Here is a 16367-nt window from a genome sequence, read left to right on the forward strand (position 1 = left end):
CATTAATGTGTCGAAAATCACCCCTCTCACGAACAGTCCCCCCACCACACCACACCCCACCACCCCCCCAAGATTCTTTCTCTCCTCTCCCTTTAGTCTTCATCTCTTGTACTAAGTACCGTAGATCTTATTTCACAAACAGATAAAGGTGTACAGACATGTTAGACAGGAACAGTGTCTGTGGGAAGTAAATGCTCCAAAAATAAAAGAAATAGACTAAAGGGATGAAATCAAACACTGTGACCACATCTAAGTTATGCAATTGGAAACCTGTGTGTATCCACTACAGCACTGCGAGTTCAGATTGAGGGGCCACTATCACTGTCTCCGACCCGGCTGCTTCTTTGTCACTAACATCACCACAAAGCTGCCGTGGCACGTCAAGAAGCACGAGAAGGCAGAGCGCAGAGCGGCCAATGGCTTCAAGTACTTCACCAAGAGGGAGGAGTGTGGAAGAATGGGTAAGAACGATAATAAAAGCTTCTGATTCTGGAATGATTTTTTTTTTCAATTTTAAAATTGAACAGAAACCATTTCTGGTCATTTGGCCTTCAGAGAAATGTTATGTTGCGTTTACATCGGACGCGGCGCAAAATGTTAGCGTGACCAGATTACATACAAAGTCAATGGGAAGATGTGGCAAAAGGCAAATTCTTATTCTGTTGGTCAGCGTGGTTTGATCCGCGCAGCAAGAGCGTTGGCCGCTGCATGCGCACTCCCGTTTTTTCGTGACATTCGTCATTCGCGTGAGTTGGAATATTGAACTTTAGTGAATATTTTGCGTGACACGCAGGCAAAAGCCAATCAGAGTCTTTGTTGTCAATGACGCGGAAACCGGTCTTTACACCCATTTTAGCATGGAGGAGAAGTAATCGTGGCGGTGTGTAACTACCCGGAGCTCTACGATACGTAGATACGTACCTTCTGTGGAAGCTCTTCAGCTTCCACAGAAGGTAAAGAGCAGCGATTTTACTGGAGGTCCTCCATAGTTGATGGTGAAAACAAATGGAGTCTGACTGGCGTTTTTTTTATTTTTGCTTCAGACGCGCATATGAAGCGAAAATGGGGTAAACGTTTTCTGATCCAGTGGAAGCATTCGCGCGGTGCCAGTATCACGAGAATTTGCGCTGCATTCGGTGTGAACGCAGCATTACACTGTCTAACATAGGGGCTGATATGTATTGGCTGTTGTACAAAAGAACAGAGGCCGGTGTTTGCAAACACAGTGTTGTGCATTGTGTGTGGTTTAAGAGCCATGAAACAAGTCCCTCTCGCAGCTTTTGTTGCTGCAATTTTGCATATTCACAATGGCATCTGAAATCCCAAAGGTAGTCTCGCCCTTACGATACGAGCAATAATGTCAAAGAGGGCAATCACATCCAGGTTGTTTTCTTCTTGCTTCTGCCCCTGTCAGAAATGAGCAATTAGGTTTGTGTTTGTTAATTATCTGGCTTGTCTGGTTTAGCCTGTTTGTGTTGTGAAGCTGTGCCTCACAGTCACCGCTGCCATCACACAGAAATGAATTAGAAGTGATCTGTTTTTTTTTAGGCAGTTACACAAGCTTTTCAGAGCACAGAGACAAAGCAAACAAAACCGAGCCCTAAACAGCTGTTTTTTGTCCCCGGCCTGATCTGCCAACTGTATTGTTTGGGCTACGGGGGGGAAAACAGAGAGGATTACCATCGCTCACTCTCCAGTCATAAAGAATTGATGGCTTGCCAGTATCCATGGCAGCAACATTAAACTGAACGCGGCCGATGATGTTACCTGGTTTCTGTCTCACAAAGGGGCCTCCGTGTCACAGAGGTTACTGTTATTTGCTCAACTTGGCGTGTTTAAAACATTGTGTGCGCAGAAGCTATGTGATGACACACACGTGTTTTTCTCCTAAACCGGGTGCCATGGTTACTGACATGCTAGCACCTGCCCAGCATGTTACTCTTTCAATTATTTCAGCCTGCTTTTATATAATGGTATTTGATTAACAGGCACAAAACAGATCCTTCATTTAATTTGAAATCATAAAGCAATTATACAACAGTGTAAAAATGGGGAGAAAAGAATGGGCAGAAAAAAGCAGCAGAGAGCATCGCAGCGAGAACAAAAGAAAAATGACAATGGACATACTTTGAAAAATGAATTTAATATGCTAATAATTGTATATTTACTTTGGTTTGCAGGGGTGTGTGCATTATTGGCCCACAGAAAATGAGAATTTATTTATGTAAATTCTTAATTGAATAAAGCATGTCAGAGTAATAAAAGAGCTCCACAGGTTTAGCGCACAGAAGGCTTTACTTGCTCAGTGTGAGGCCAAAGTGATCTAATATTCCTCCTCCATGTACACTCCAAAACACCCTGAAACTCAATCCCACCGCTGTTAGAGTTATATCAATCATGCATTTTTTAAAAGTCTTAAAAATATTCCATATTCTGTTTAATCCGATCACAACCAACTGATCAGGGGCCGCAAAACATTTCAGCTGCTTCTGTTTTGTCGCAGGTTGCAAGTACAACCAGGTCAACAGCCACTTCCATTGTATACGTGAGGCTTGCCAGTTCTCCTTCTTGCTCAAGCACCAGATGACATCTCATGCCCGCAAACACATGAGGCGGATGCTGGGGAAGAACTTTGACAGAGTACCATCCCAGGTATGCATGAAATGGCTGTGACACGTGGACGCTGCACTTAAAGACATAATTATGTGAAAAATAACCGTCAACGCCTCCCTGAACTATTACAGGTGTTAAACAATATAATGAAACGCACGCTAACACAGAAGCCGCCCTTTTAATCAGAAAATTATATAGCAGGTGTGCATTGTTTTCTTTTTCTCGCTCTTCCTTTTATTTGATTGCCTGTAAGTCATGCTTTAAATTCCTTAAACATATTTCATTAAATGAAAGAAAATCTTGCCACAAAATAACACTGCAGGCAAAACTTAAAAATGTATAGAATCTTTTTTTGTGTGTTTTTTTTTTTTCATCTGTTGTTGTTTCCTGTTTAGTGAGTCAGATTAAGAGAAAGACAACCAGGTTGGTGGTTTGTACTTCTGTGTTTAAAGAAGAGAGTATCACTCATATCCTGTCATACCACTCAATGACATAAACCTTGTGTCATTCTTCTAAAGAACATTTTTGCAGTGGAGTTTTCGCCGTTTCCTTACCTAACCTTTGCTGTGCTTTGTGTTTTACAACACACAAACTGAAACATGCGGATTTTCTCGTCCTCTGTCATTATACGAAGGCTGTCATTAAAAAAACAACAGTATAAAGAACATTGTTCATTCTCCTTAAAATACCTCTGACGTATTGAGACATGCTTGGTTGCACGCCAAGAGCCAACACCTGCATTAATAACACTTTTATAACGCAAAGTATGTGTTTCACCTGTTTCTGTACAATAACAGTTGTTTGTTTTGCAGGTTATGGGCCAGAGGGCAGATGAGATGCATCAGCATACATCTGGAATGGCATCAGGGCTAATGGGAAACCAGCCGGGTCCCAACTCCAACTTCTCCTCCACCACCATGGAGGAGACTGACGACTACATGGACTACATGGGTGGAGGGGGGAGCCCACTGGGCCTCTCCTCTGAGTCCTCCACCCAGGACCGAAGCTGCACCAGCACACCTGTGGGAAACGACAGCTCCCCCGCAGGTGAGACGCCAGCACACAGCTCAGCGACGTGTTCAGTACAGGGTTGGGGTCAATTACATTTTTCAATTACAATTATGTCTTCAATTATCCATGTCCATTTACAACTCAGTTATGATTAATTCATTAATTAAGATTATATTACAATTATTATTTTCCCCTTGAAAGTCGATTACAATTACATTCTCAATTACAATTACAATTACAATTACTTCAATTAAAAAAAATCACAATTACTGAGCCTTTAATAAATAAGCCTATAAACCAAAACCTTCCACTTGTGTTAGCTTTCTGTTAGCACGGGCCGATTTGGACCCATGTCTTAACACAGCTGTAAAATACACAAAAATTTAATTTGTTTTTCATCTCTTACCTTGTTATGGTTCCTTATCCATGAACATATTGGTATTAATATTTTCTGTGTGGGCGTCAGTCTTTTTTGTCAGTATATCCCTTGATTTATTTATTTTATTTTCTAACGGGTGAAATGATAGTGATATTTGATATGAAACATGTTTTGATAATTGTTAACTATGTATGTGTAAGCCATAGAACTGTAACATGGTCCCACAGATTTATGTTTGAATTTCAAATGACAGTTTTTATAGAATTTCTCTGCCAATTGCAATTACAAAGTCAATTATCTAAACTCAATTACAATTTAATTTTGATTTCAGTAACAACATATTTTTCTAACTACATTCATAATTGTTATTATCAATTACACGATTACAATTATAATTGACCACAACCCTGGTTCAGCCTGAGGCGAATTGAAGCTTTTCATCCTGACATTAAATTCATCACTCAATCCAAATTCACCTAGTTTACCCAGAAAAGGCAGCGACTCCCTGTCCTTTCATTCATTCATCATCAGTCACGGCTCTCATGATTCAGTCCTCACAGTCTCACTATATGAGTTTGATGACAAAGCTGTGTTCTTTTGTTGGGGAATTGTTTGCCTTGTCATCCTCATTAAAACTCAGTGTTATGAGTTACTGCATTCTATGTACTTTACGGCATTTTCTTTCTTGAGACACCTTGAGTTGTACGATTAAGACAAAGAAAAGACATAATCTTATCTTTTAAAACTGAACTAATGTGTCAAACTCACACGACAAATTTTGCCCTTTACAGCATCCAATTTGGCTCGCAGGAGAAAGTAAAAATCACAGAGAAAACATGAATCACTGTGTAAATGAAACTCTGTAATATTTGCACGGGCTCACAGTTTTCCCTGCAATTGTTGTCATTTTTAACGTTCTTACAAAATCCTTAAAATGTCCTTAAATTATGACATAATATTTCCCTTTATTAAATAGAAATTGGTCACAAAATCTAGGAAATGTTAGTAAAGATTCTGTTAGGACTGATATCTGTCACTTTCTTTCCTATTTAGTTTTTCATGTATATGTAGAAGTGCAAACTAGAGCCCAATAATGTTGATATTACCCGTTTTTTCTAAAATACTCTGTGGCCCACTTGAGATCAAACTGTTCCATTATTGGCCTCTGAACTCATGGCCCGGGGGACAAATTCGGCCCTTTGGAGCATCCAATTTGGCCTGCAGGAGAACATGAAAATGACAGAGAAAACATGAATCATTGTGTAAATGAAACACAGTTTTTCCTGTAACGTTAAAAGTTGAAAAAACTTAAGTTTTCCTTAAATTATGACATAATATTTCCCTTTATTAAATAGAAATTGCTCCCAAAATCTAGGAAATTTAAAGTAAAGATCCTGTTGGGATTGATATCTGTCACATATTGCTTGGATTTAGTCAGTTTCTTACCTATTTAGTATTTTATGTATACGTAGACGTGTAAACTAGAGCACAATAATGTTAAAATTACTTGTTTTTCCCTCAAAAAAGAAAAATCTGTGGCCCACTTGAGATCAAACTACTCCTTATTTGGCCCCTGAACTAAAATGAGTTTGACACCCTGAGAATAGAATATTATTATTATAAAAGAATGCTTCACCGATATTTCTCTGAATCTCTGTTTTCACATTTCAACACGTTGTATTCACTGCTGTCATCGTTGTTGTTTTGGGGGTTACTTGTCTTGAATGGGCCTCATTTTGTATCATTCTCTTATCTTTTATCTTTCCCTTCTTTTTTACCTCCCATCCTTCTGTGTGTGTGTGTGTGTGCGTGTGTGTGCGTGTGTGTGTGTGTGCGTGTGTGTGTGTGTGTGCGTGTGTGTGTGTGTGTGTTCCCTCTCTTGCCTGTGGTCAACCTGTCTCTCCAGGACAAGGCTGCCCCACCACCCCTGCTGACACTAGTGCAACTCAAAACGCACCTTCTTCTTCCTCCTCCTGTACTCCTCCACCTCTTCCTCTTCCTCTTCCTTTTCCTCCACCTCCACACTCAGCTCCTCAGCCTGGCCTGCAGTCCCAGGTCCCATCCCTCTCCCCTGCTCTACTCCGACCTCCTCTTCCCTCGCTCCCATACCTCCTCTCTCCATCCTGTCTGTCATACTCTCTGCTCAGCGCCTCTCTGGGAGCCACTCGGAGTGTTGTCATGCCAACCAACACACCAGCTTTCAGCCCCATCATTGCCACTCCGTCTCCAGTTAAAAATGACGTCCCTATAGTGCAGGATGCTGCAGGTACTTATAACCGGCGCAAAACCAACACTGCAGCTGTCACTCTCCATTACTACTGAGTCCTGTGCAACGTTTAACTGTGTGAGCCAACCTTTCTCTGCAGGATGTTAGAGGCTGTTCAGAGAGCAGAAAGAGAGCAATACTAAAGTGTTTCACAATGCATGCTTAAAGTTGTTATAGTGAAAAATGTGTTCATTTGCTTCACTTATGTCATTGTTTATAGTTTCACTCAGTGTCAGGAGGATTTAGATTTTTCAACCTTGGGATCGTGATCCCATGTGGGCTCGCCTGAAATCAGAATCAGAAAAGTTTTATTGGCCATGTAAAGTTTAAAACAATACGAGGAATGTGACTTGGTAGATGGTGCGAAAAACAAACCAAAAACAGTATAATGAAAATAATAATAATAATAATAATAATAATAATAATAATAATAATAATAATGATAATAATAAAGGATTGATATGAACATATATACACATATATGCAAGTAGTGCAATGAAATGTCTAGTAATGATAAAATATATATATTTAAACTGTATTTATATATTTTTTTGGTGTTTATCTATTTTGCACAATTAAAAAAACAATACATAATTTAACTGAAATAGATACAGTGCAGGAAGAGGCATAAGAAATAACTTAAATATTATATACAGTACATATGAGAAAATAATAATAAATGAAAACACCACACACTATCTCAAACAGCTGCATTCTATACTTTCACTTTATTTCAATTTTAGACATAGTTCAAATCATCAATCATAAATAAATGAATAAATAAATATTTTTTAGAGGCTGTTTAGTGAGCAAAATGAGAGCAATCCTAAAGTGTTTCACAATGCATGCTTAAAGTTGTTCAGGTAGAATGTGTGTTCATTTGCGTCACTTATGTCTTTATTTATACATTCATTTTTCAACCTTGTGGGTTCACCTGGAAATAAAATGGGGTTGCCTGAAATGTCTAGTAATAATTAAAAAAAAAAATTGTGTTTATTTGTTTTGCACAATTAAAAAAACAGAATTAGATACAGTGCAGGAAGAGTCTGAAAGCTCAAATAGCTTAAATATTATAAAATGATTATTCTTTTTTTAAATTAAAATATCACACACAATCTCAAATAACTGTATTCTATACTTTCACTTTTTTCCAAATATAAATCTCGTTCAAATAAATTGCACATATTGCCGCTTTGTGCACTAATCCTGGCCATTCTGTATTTGTAACACAGTATAATAAGCATGTTAAAAAATGAATTTTAGAGAAAAAAAGTCACCAGAAATGTTTAATAAAAAATGGGGTCACAACTAGAAAAAGGTTAGACAGAGGGAGCATTAAACGTGGCACTTGCTCCACAAAGCCTGGGCCTTGTTTAGCATCCATTACCAAGACTGCATCAGCACTCCCTCATTTTAATCACGCCTCAAGTTTTATCGAGGCTCACTGCTTTCTGTCTCACTGAACGGGGATCACATCATTAACAGTGACCCCAGGGTGTTGCAAAACGTGGGTGAACCTCATAAAACAACATGGAGATAAGAGGGTTGGTTAAGACTCACAGTTCCGCCTTTGTACGCAGGCTGGAGACACCCTGTAAAAGTGTCATGTCCAACAGTTAATCTATCATTTCCTTTCTTCTTTAATCATTCTGGGAATTACAAATTAAAAAACTTGCGGCTCTTTTTTGCTTACTCAGCTTTGAAGCACTCCTGCTGAGTGATGTTGGACATTAGAGATACCACCAGGACAGGCTTTGGTTTGCACTTTGTGGGTTTTTACGTTCTGATTCAGCGGGTTGTTCTTTAATGTCCATTCTTGTGGTTTTTTTAGGAAACACCATCTCCATTCCCACCGCCACTGGTGCAAAGAAGCGCTTTTGGATCATCGAAGACATGTCGCCATTTGGCAAGCGTCGCAAGACTCCATCTTCGCGTAAGATGCTGGACGAGGGGATGATGCTGGAGGGCTTCAGGCGTTACGACCTGTACGAGAACTGCAAGGACTCCAGCTGCCAGTTCTCCCTGAAGGTCACCCACTACCACTGCACCCGGGAGAACTGCGGCTATAAGTTCTGCGGTCGCACGCACATGTACAAGCACGCGCAGCACCACGACCGCGTGGACAACCTGGTCCTGGACGACTTCAAACGCTTCAAGTCGTCGCTCAGCTGCAACTTCCCAGACTGCCAGTTTTCGGGTAACAGCACCCACTTCCACTGTCTGCGCTGTGGCTTCCGCTGCACCGACAGCACCAAAGTAACGGCCCACCGCAAGCACCACGGCAAGCAAGACGTGATCAGCGCCGCTGGATTCTGCCAGTTCAGCTCCAGCGTCGACTGCGAAGTTCCCGACTGCAAATATAAGCTCAAGTGTTCGCACTTTCACTGCACCTTCCCCGAGTGTAAGCACACGGTCGTGGGCATGTCGCAGATGGACTCCCACAAGAGGAAACATGAGAAGCAGGAGCGTGGCGAACTTCCTTCCATCTCCCCTAAACAAGAAGGGGCGCACCACCTGGGAGGAAATGTGGCTGCGGTCCCTCCGTCCTCCCTGAGTTTCTCCACTTCCTCCCCTGGTGGCTTCCTCGGGATGTCCCACAACATGAACAGCAGCGCCCCTCCTTCTATGCTTTACTCAACCGCTGCTATCGCTTCCGACTACAACCACTCACCGTACCCACCGTCCTCCATCAGCCTGGACAACTCCCTGAACCTGGGCACCGACACCAGCAGCTCCCTGTTCTTCCTGAAGAACGCGGCGGGTCTCGGCCTCAACGACTCTCTGGACCTCAGCAAGAAAATGCAGCACGACACGGCTCGATCGGGCCACAACAACCACGACACCCCACCGGGGACCCTTCAGGACGACACCACGGGGACGTCCGGAGAGGCCGACGATGACATGTCGGCAGAGGACGAGGGACACATGGAAGACGAGGACGACGAGGAGGAGGAAGAGGAAGGGGAGGAGGCAGAGGACGACCTCAATTCTGACTCAAACGATGATTCGACGGCGGAACCGGACGGCGACAACAAGGACAATGGCAGTTTTGATGCTTCCGTTAACCACACTGATACTTCCCAACTGGAAAAACAAGACACTGACCCATAAGAATAAAGAAACTGTGACTGTAGCAACTGCAGAGAAACCCTGTGTACTATGAATAAACAAAAACAAAAGTGGCCTCATTTATCACGTTTAGAGACTTTGGACAACATTTTAAAAAAAAACACCAACCAACACCACCGTGGAGAAGAAAATGATGGCCTGAAATGATTCATGACAATGTTTACAAGGTGACCAACATTATTAATTCAATTATGCATTAAATGTATGAACGAAGACACAGATTTAGGCCCCGTTTTACTTCTCGGGCAGCAATGTAAAGCATTTTACTACACATCAGTCTTTTTTGTGTGCGTGCATGTTTGACTTTAATTTATTATTTTGTTTCTCACGTTTTTTTTTGTGTGTGGAAAAAAAAAAACATGTTAGAAAAACAAAAACAAAATCTCTATATAGAACTGTGTATGCCTGTGTGAATGAATGAAAATGTATAAAAAGGAAACGGACGGTCGTGAATATGTGAAAAACAAACATGAATCACTACGGAAGGGGAACTGGGATGTTTTCCCGTCAGTTTGGTCGATAATAATAATTATAATCATTGTTAGCGGAGAGAGAGCAGGGGTAACACTCGCTGTCTCTTCAGTGTGTTTTTCTCCATTTTCTGCGACATGCGTATGTGAAATGGACCAGTAACTTCTCTCCAACATTCAGTTCACGTAGCACTGCAACCAAGCTTTGCCCTGTCATTTTTTTTTTTACCCACTGCTCCCTCCTCCGTCTGTGGGAGGGGGATCAAGTTTGTGCGTGAACGCTGCACTTTTGTTTTAGCAAAACTAGGACAATAAAAAAAAAAAACAAAAACAAAAAAGAAACCGAATAAGATCTCATGATCATATTTAAAATTATTTTTGTTACCATTTGCATTAAAGCATCATTTTTTTTCTCTTTGTTCAGTGAGATGCTAATCGATCGATGTAAAGATGTGATGATCGGGGGGTTGGGGGGTGGGTTGGATGAATGATGAGTCATCAGTTGAGAGGGCGGGGCCAGGGGCGGGGCCATAACGGGGGAAATGACAGGAGAGTGTGTTGTGATAAAAAAAAAATGTACAGACGGGAAATGTCTCGACAGCATTTTTTGTTTTCCATTGACTATGGCTGTGGTTGAGCTCCTATTGTAACGGTTTTTATTTAATATTTATGTGACCTTCTGATGAGAAAACATTTTTAGGGTGTTATTGCACTTTTTAGGTTAATTTTTACCGTCGGATAATAAAACAAAAAAAAAAAGTAAAAGAATGATATATAACTTTGAACAGGGAATTTGCTTTAAAGATGTTGTTTTAGTTCACTTTTGCTTTGATGCACAAATAGATGTTAGTGTGAAAAAGAACTGCTGTTCTGTGATTTATTTATGAACTGTTTTTTTTGTTTCTTTTGCTTCTTCTGTGATCGGACGGTTTAAGAAAAAAGGAAACCCAAAAACAAACACTAAAATGGACTGCAACGCTCTCTTACTGTAGTTCTAAATTATAACTGTCAGACCATGCTCTGGTTTTTACTCACTGATTTTAACGGTAATGGAAACCATCACAATGAGGAAATAAAGAAGTGTTGATTATACTACTCCAGGTTTTGTTTTGAGAAGAAGAAAAAAAAGGTTTGTACAGTATTTTCTCTCTCTCTCTGTAAAATTAACTATATATGAACAAAATGCTCTTTGATGAACAGCTTCCTTTAAAAAGAAAACGTTAAAGAGGAGAAATGAATAATAAAAAGGTAAAAAGTCAACTAGCCTCATGATAGTTTGCTTGTGTGTGACTTTAATTTATTAAAAGACACCAGAAATGGTTCAGATTCCACCATCTGCAGTAACAGACTTTATTCCTGGGTATTCAGAATTTACTCAGTGACGTTTCTGTTTATTTATCAATTTATTTCACTCATTGTCATTTTTGTGTGTGTGTGTGTGTGTGCGTGCTTTTGTTTTTTTTCTTCTCATTAACTGAGAGGCTTGGTTTGTATTGACTTTGCTGTGAGCATGTTGGTTCACAGACTCGACCGTCTCCCGGGACTCTGTAGCAAAAGCGGCGACATTTTGGTTTGTTTTCTCATCGCTCGCTGAGCTAAACTGTTGGAGCCGGGAGACTTTAGTGCACTTGAATTCACTCTGTGTGTGTGTGTCATGTGTGTGAGTCTGTGAGGATGTAAAATAGCAGGATTTGTAAAAAGTTGAAAATAAAGAAACTATTATTATAATGACAGAACACATGCAGTGTGTGGTAGTGCGGCTTGAGGACTTTTTTCTTTTTTTTGGGTGTTGGGTGTTGGGGGGGGGGGGGGGGGGGGGGGGGGCACAAAGGTGTTGAGGCTCCACGTGCAACAAATCCAGTTCCTCGAGAGCAGCAGAACCTGATATTAAAGAAGTTTCTCTTCTTTAATGTGGGTGTGGCTTGTTATTAAGGCTTCTGCAGCCAGGGGTGTAGCAGCGATTTTAAAAGTGAGGGTGTTCTAAGGATAGGGCAACCTTTTACTGTATTTACTGTATGAAATAAATTTACTAAAACAATGACAAAGCTGTGAATAAGTCAGTGGTATTCAACATGTGGCTCTTTATGTCTTCATTTTAGTTATTCTTTTGCCAGAAAACCTTAAAAGAGGGAAACTATTGAACCCCTTCTGCAATTTTCTTTGTCCCATTTTTGCCCCTTTTCCAAAAAAAATTAATAGTTTTTTTCAGATTTTAACTTTTTCCCAATTTTTGTAGATTCTTTAACCATTTTTTGCCTGCCACTTCATATAAATAAGCTACCTTTTTGTCCAATAAATATCACTTCTCTGTTTGGTTTTTTCCCTACATTTTGCACCATCCTTTGTCCCAGTTTTGCCCCTTTTTGTTTCTTCAGATTTCAGCTTCCTTTTGCCAATAAAAATCCCTTTTATCCAATTTTTGTCATTCTTTAATGATTGTTTTGCCACTTTTCATTGAAATAAGCTAGCTTTCGCCCAATAAATATCACTTGTTTTTTCCTTTTTCCCCTACAATTTGCCTCTTTTTGTTCCACATTTTTGCCCTGTTTCACTATTATTTGTGACATTTTGTTCATTTAAGCTACCCTTGCCATTACAGTACAGTACAGTACATACAACCTGGTTCCTCTTTTTAGTCAGTGTTTTTTTTTAACCACTCGTGACTACTTTTGGCCCATTTTAGTCACTTGTCACTCTTTTCTTGCCACATTTTTTGCCACTTTTGGCCACTCACACTTTACTCATCTCTGTTAACTCTTTGTTTACCTTCGGCGGCTTCGTCAAATATCTGATTGGCTTAATCACCATTCAATCAATATAACTGGACCAATACTTTTTCAACAATGAATCCCTCTGTTAAAAAGAGAGGGATGAATTTTAGTTTCTATGAAAGTGCATTGTATCAGGTAAATATATTGATCAATGCTTCTCAAATGTTTTGGCATTTGATCCCCTGTTTATTAACAAGCTGTGACCAAAATCAAATGGTTCTTTCAAACATTGAAACAACACAATGTATTTATGGACCAAATTATCGCTGCATATTGATAGAAGAAATAATATATGCCAATATTCTGTGAGAGATTAAATCAACAAATTTAAAATTTAAGTCCAGCCAGCAATCTTTTTATTCTAATTCCAACTAAAAGAAGATTTGAGACATTTTTGGGCCTGGGATCATAGGTTGGGAGTCTTTGATTTAGACCACATGTGTCAAACTCATGGCCCGGGGGCCAAATCAGGCCCTTTCAGAGTATCCAATTTGGCCCCAGGAGAAAGAGAAAATGACAGAGAAAACATTAATCATTGTGTGAATTACCAATTTTCAATTCAGTGTTGAAAAAAATGCAATTTTTCTTAATTCAATCCACAAAATCTCCCCAAATCAGAACAAAATTGATTAAAAAATAAATAAATAAATAAGTAAATGAATAAATAACTAATTGCTCATATATTGTTGATGCCTTCCATACTTTGTCTAATGTATAACTGGAAGTACAAACTTGGGCACATTATTGTTGAAATTGTTTGTTTTCCCGCCTAAAACCAGCGGCCCACTTGTGATAGAACCTGTCCGTGTTTGGCCTTTGAACTAGAATAAGTTAATAAGACATCCCTGATCCAGACCATGCAGAACTACAGCCCTCCAGGAACTGAGTTTGAGACCCCTGTGTCCGTTTGTGCAACCTCAAAATCGAAGGTTGTTAAAACAAAGATCTACGCAGGTAAAGGAATTGACAATATTTGATGCTGGGGTCACCAGTTCCACACTTTTTGGGGTAAAACTCAGCGTAAAAAGGAGCAAACTATCAAATTCTTGATAGTATGTTTACTTTTTTGTTGCTGTGAAACCATTAGATGGAGGCTACTTCCCCTCATGGCCCACAGCGGTCAGCCTATCGCCTCTGTCCCCTGGGCTCCAGCTGTTCTTGTCCTTCCTCCTTCTATTCCTTGTGATGTTTTTTTAATTAAAAAAAAGGAAAAAGAAGAAAGAGGAAAAAAAACACACATTGGTAAAGGCATCACCATCTGCCAGCCAGCTGGTATCCTGTATATAATCTACCAGAAAAAAAGAGAATCAAAATGAAAATTATATTACACAAAAACCAGACGGAAACGACCTCCAAATCCTGCTGCTGAAACGACGGATCGTTTTACTGCTTTAATTAACAGAGTCAAAAGGACGGCATAAAAAAGCTGAGAGGAAATAAACACTCGCATCTCCACTGCCGGGAAAAATGTCATCGGAAAGCCGCAGAATGCTGAGTAAACGGAGCAACATTTTAGACTTTGTAAAAATGTATTGCACTTTGGACTAAAAGCCATCTATGGAACATTTTAATATGAAAAGGAGACGAATAAAGCAATTTTTGTAGCTTGAATTTCTTGCTTCTTTCTCTTCTGATGCAGTGCTGTTCATGTGCTGTAGTTCTCTTTCTGTTTTATGCATGTTTAATGCAAATATCAAGCTTCCAGTGGAATAAAAAAAAAAGTGACTGAATAACTTTTGGGTGTGTTGCTAGTGTCTACATTGTTTTTGAAATAAAAAAAAAACCCAAAAGGGTTTGTCTCCTGTTTGCAAACAACTTCCTGTGTTTAAGTGTGTGTGTGTGTGTGTGTGTTGGTGTGCGTGTTTGTGCACCAGCCGCCACTGACGTGCTGTCGGTTGATGTGCCAGGAACAGGTTGAGTGAGAGTGAAAGCAGTGTGTGCAGGAGCAACAGTTGAAGGCCTGGAACATTGACGACAGGTGTGCCTTGCATATGTGGTCACATGATGCCTATAAGGCAGATTAAGGCCCAAACAGATGAAGCGCTGCTTAATGGCAGCTTTTATTAAGTTCACAAAGCGTGGAGGGGTGGGGGGTAGGGGGGTGAACAGAGGAAAAGCAGGTGGTGGGGACTGTGCTCTCTTTAGATGAAGACTGATATTTTACAGTAGGGTCTAAAAGAAGGAAGGAAGCCACTGTGGAAGGATTTATGGAGATTTGCCTCGCCTGGACTCACCCACCGCCTGTTCTCCAATACTGGGGTGATGAGTGGAGGTGTGATGTAATCTATAACAACACTTGTTTTAAAGCGTGTGGCTGGATTTTGAAAATAAAACAATGTGCTAGAATGTGGCAATAATCAGGGGTGGAGAAAGTGAGGGTCTTCTAAGGGTAGGGCAACCTACTAAACCTTACTAAAACTATGATAAAGCTGTTATTAAGTCAGTAATGCTCAACATGTGGCTCTTTATGTTTTAATTTTAATTATTATGCCCCCAGAAAACCTTAAAAAGAGGAAACTTTTAATCCCTTTTTAACTTTGTCCCATTTTTGCCCCTTTTTGTTTTTTCAGATTTTAGCTTCCTTTTGACAATAAATACAGTATCCCTTTTTCTTTCTTTTTCACACTAAATTTTTGTTGATTATTTAACCATTTTTTTGCCGCTTTTCATCCAAATAAGCTACCTTTGCCCAATAGATAATACTTATTACCTTTTTCCCTACATTTTTCCTCTTTTTGGTCCACATTTTTGCCCTTTTTTACTATTGTTTTTCACCTTTTATTCATTTAAGCAACATTTTGCGAATACATACCACCTGTTTCCTCTTTTTTTGTCAATTTTTTGGCCACTCTTGACTGCTGTTGGTCAATTTTTGCCACTTTTGGACAATTTTTTGCGACTCGTTGCTCGTTTTTTGTCACTTTACTCACACTTCACTCATTGCTGTTAAACTCTCTGTTTACCATCTCAGAACGGCAGCTTCATCAAATGGCTGGCTGTGATTGGCTTGATCACCATACACGCACACGCACACGCACTAGACAAATTCCAAGTAAAAAAATGTGGCATGAAGGTGTACAGTGATGTTCCTCAGAATGGAATGAAGAACTATTCTAAATGAACTATGATACTGTTAAACATGAGTGACATAACAGCAAATGATAAATTAAACACACCCACACACACACACACACACACACACACACACACACACACACACACACAGACAACTTTTTTTCCCCTGAGGCAACACTGCTACCAGTTCCTGTTGATAGCACATGAAAAACACACACTGTGATGTTCATGTTGTGGATGATCAAAGTATACCTTTTTAACTTTTTTTTTGTGTTCATTTTATCACAGTTTTTTTTTTTTTTTTTTTTTTGATTGCTTTAACAGAAACCTCCAAAGTTTGACTCTTAGTGCCAAAACTCTACACACATGCTCACTACTACACACTACACTAAAGAACAAACCACAAACTCAAGCTCTGCCATCTAAACTGAACTAAACTGTCTAAATGTCATGACACTAGTGTCGAACGTAACTGTTTTTATTCTTTCACTAAAAGAAAGTCACTGGAATCGCGTGAGTTGCGTCGCTTGAATGGAGGTCGCTTGATGTTGCATCATTTACATGAATTTGAATGTAATCTAGTCGCCAGAGTCGCCAGAGTTGCTAAAGTCACGTGTCAGTGTGTAAGCAATCAGCAAAAACTGTCATTTGTG

General features: G+C 39.8%; 1 protein-coding gene across 8 annotated transcripts in view; it reads left to right on the forward strand.

Moving 5' to 3' along the window:
* Positions 1–9565, forward strand: part of casz1 (castor zinc finger 1) — an 80956-nt gene extending 71391 nt beyond the window's left edge. For 6 of the 8 annotated variants that reach the window (XM_028451909.1, XM_028451910.1, XM_028451907.1 and 3 more), the window contains 5 exons: positions 290–461; positions 2504–2652; positions 3426–3660; positions 5910–6269; positions 8101–9565. In XM_028451909.1, the coding sequence (XP_028307710.1) occupies positions 290–461; positions 2504–2652; positions 3426–3660; positions 5910–6269; positions 8101–9380 (2196 nt within the window). In that variant the 3' untranslated portion in view covers positions 9381–9565. The remainder of the gene's footprint in view (positions 1–289; positions 462–2503; positions 2653–3425; positions 3661–5909; positions 6270–8100) is intronic. The other 2 variants (XM_028451914.1, XM_028451915.1) reach the window with 1 other exon arrangement.
* Positions 9566–16367: the final 6802 nt, after the last annotated feature.

Source organism: Gouania willdenowi, chromosome 7, assembly GCF_900634775.1.
Source record: "Gouania willdenowi chromosome 7, fGouWil2.1, whole genome shotgun sequence".
NCBI lineage: Eukaryota > Metazoa > Chordata > Actinopteri > Blenniiformes > Gobiesocidae > Gouania > Gouania willdenowi.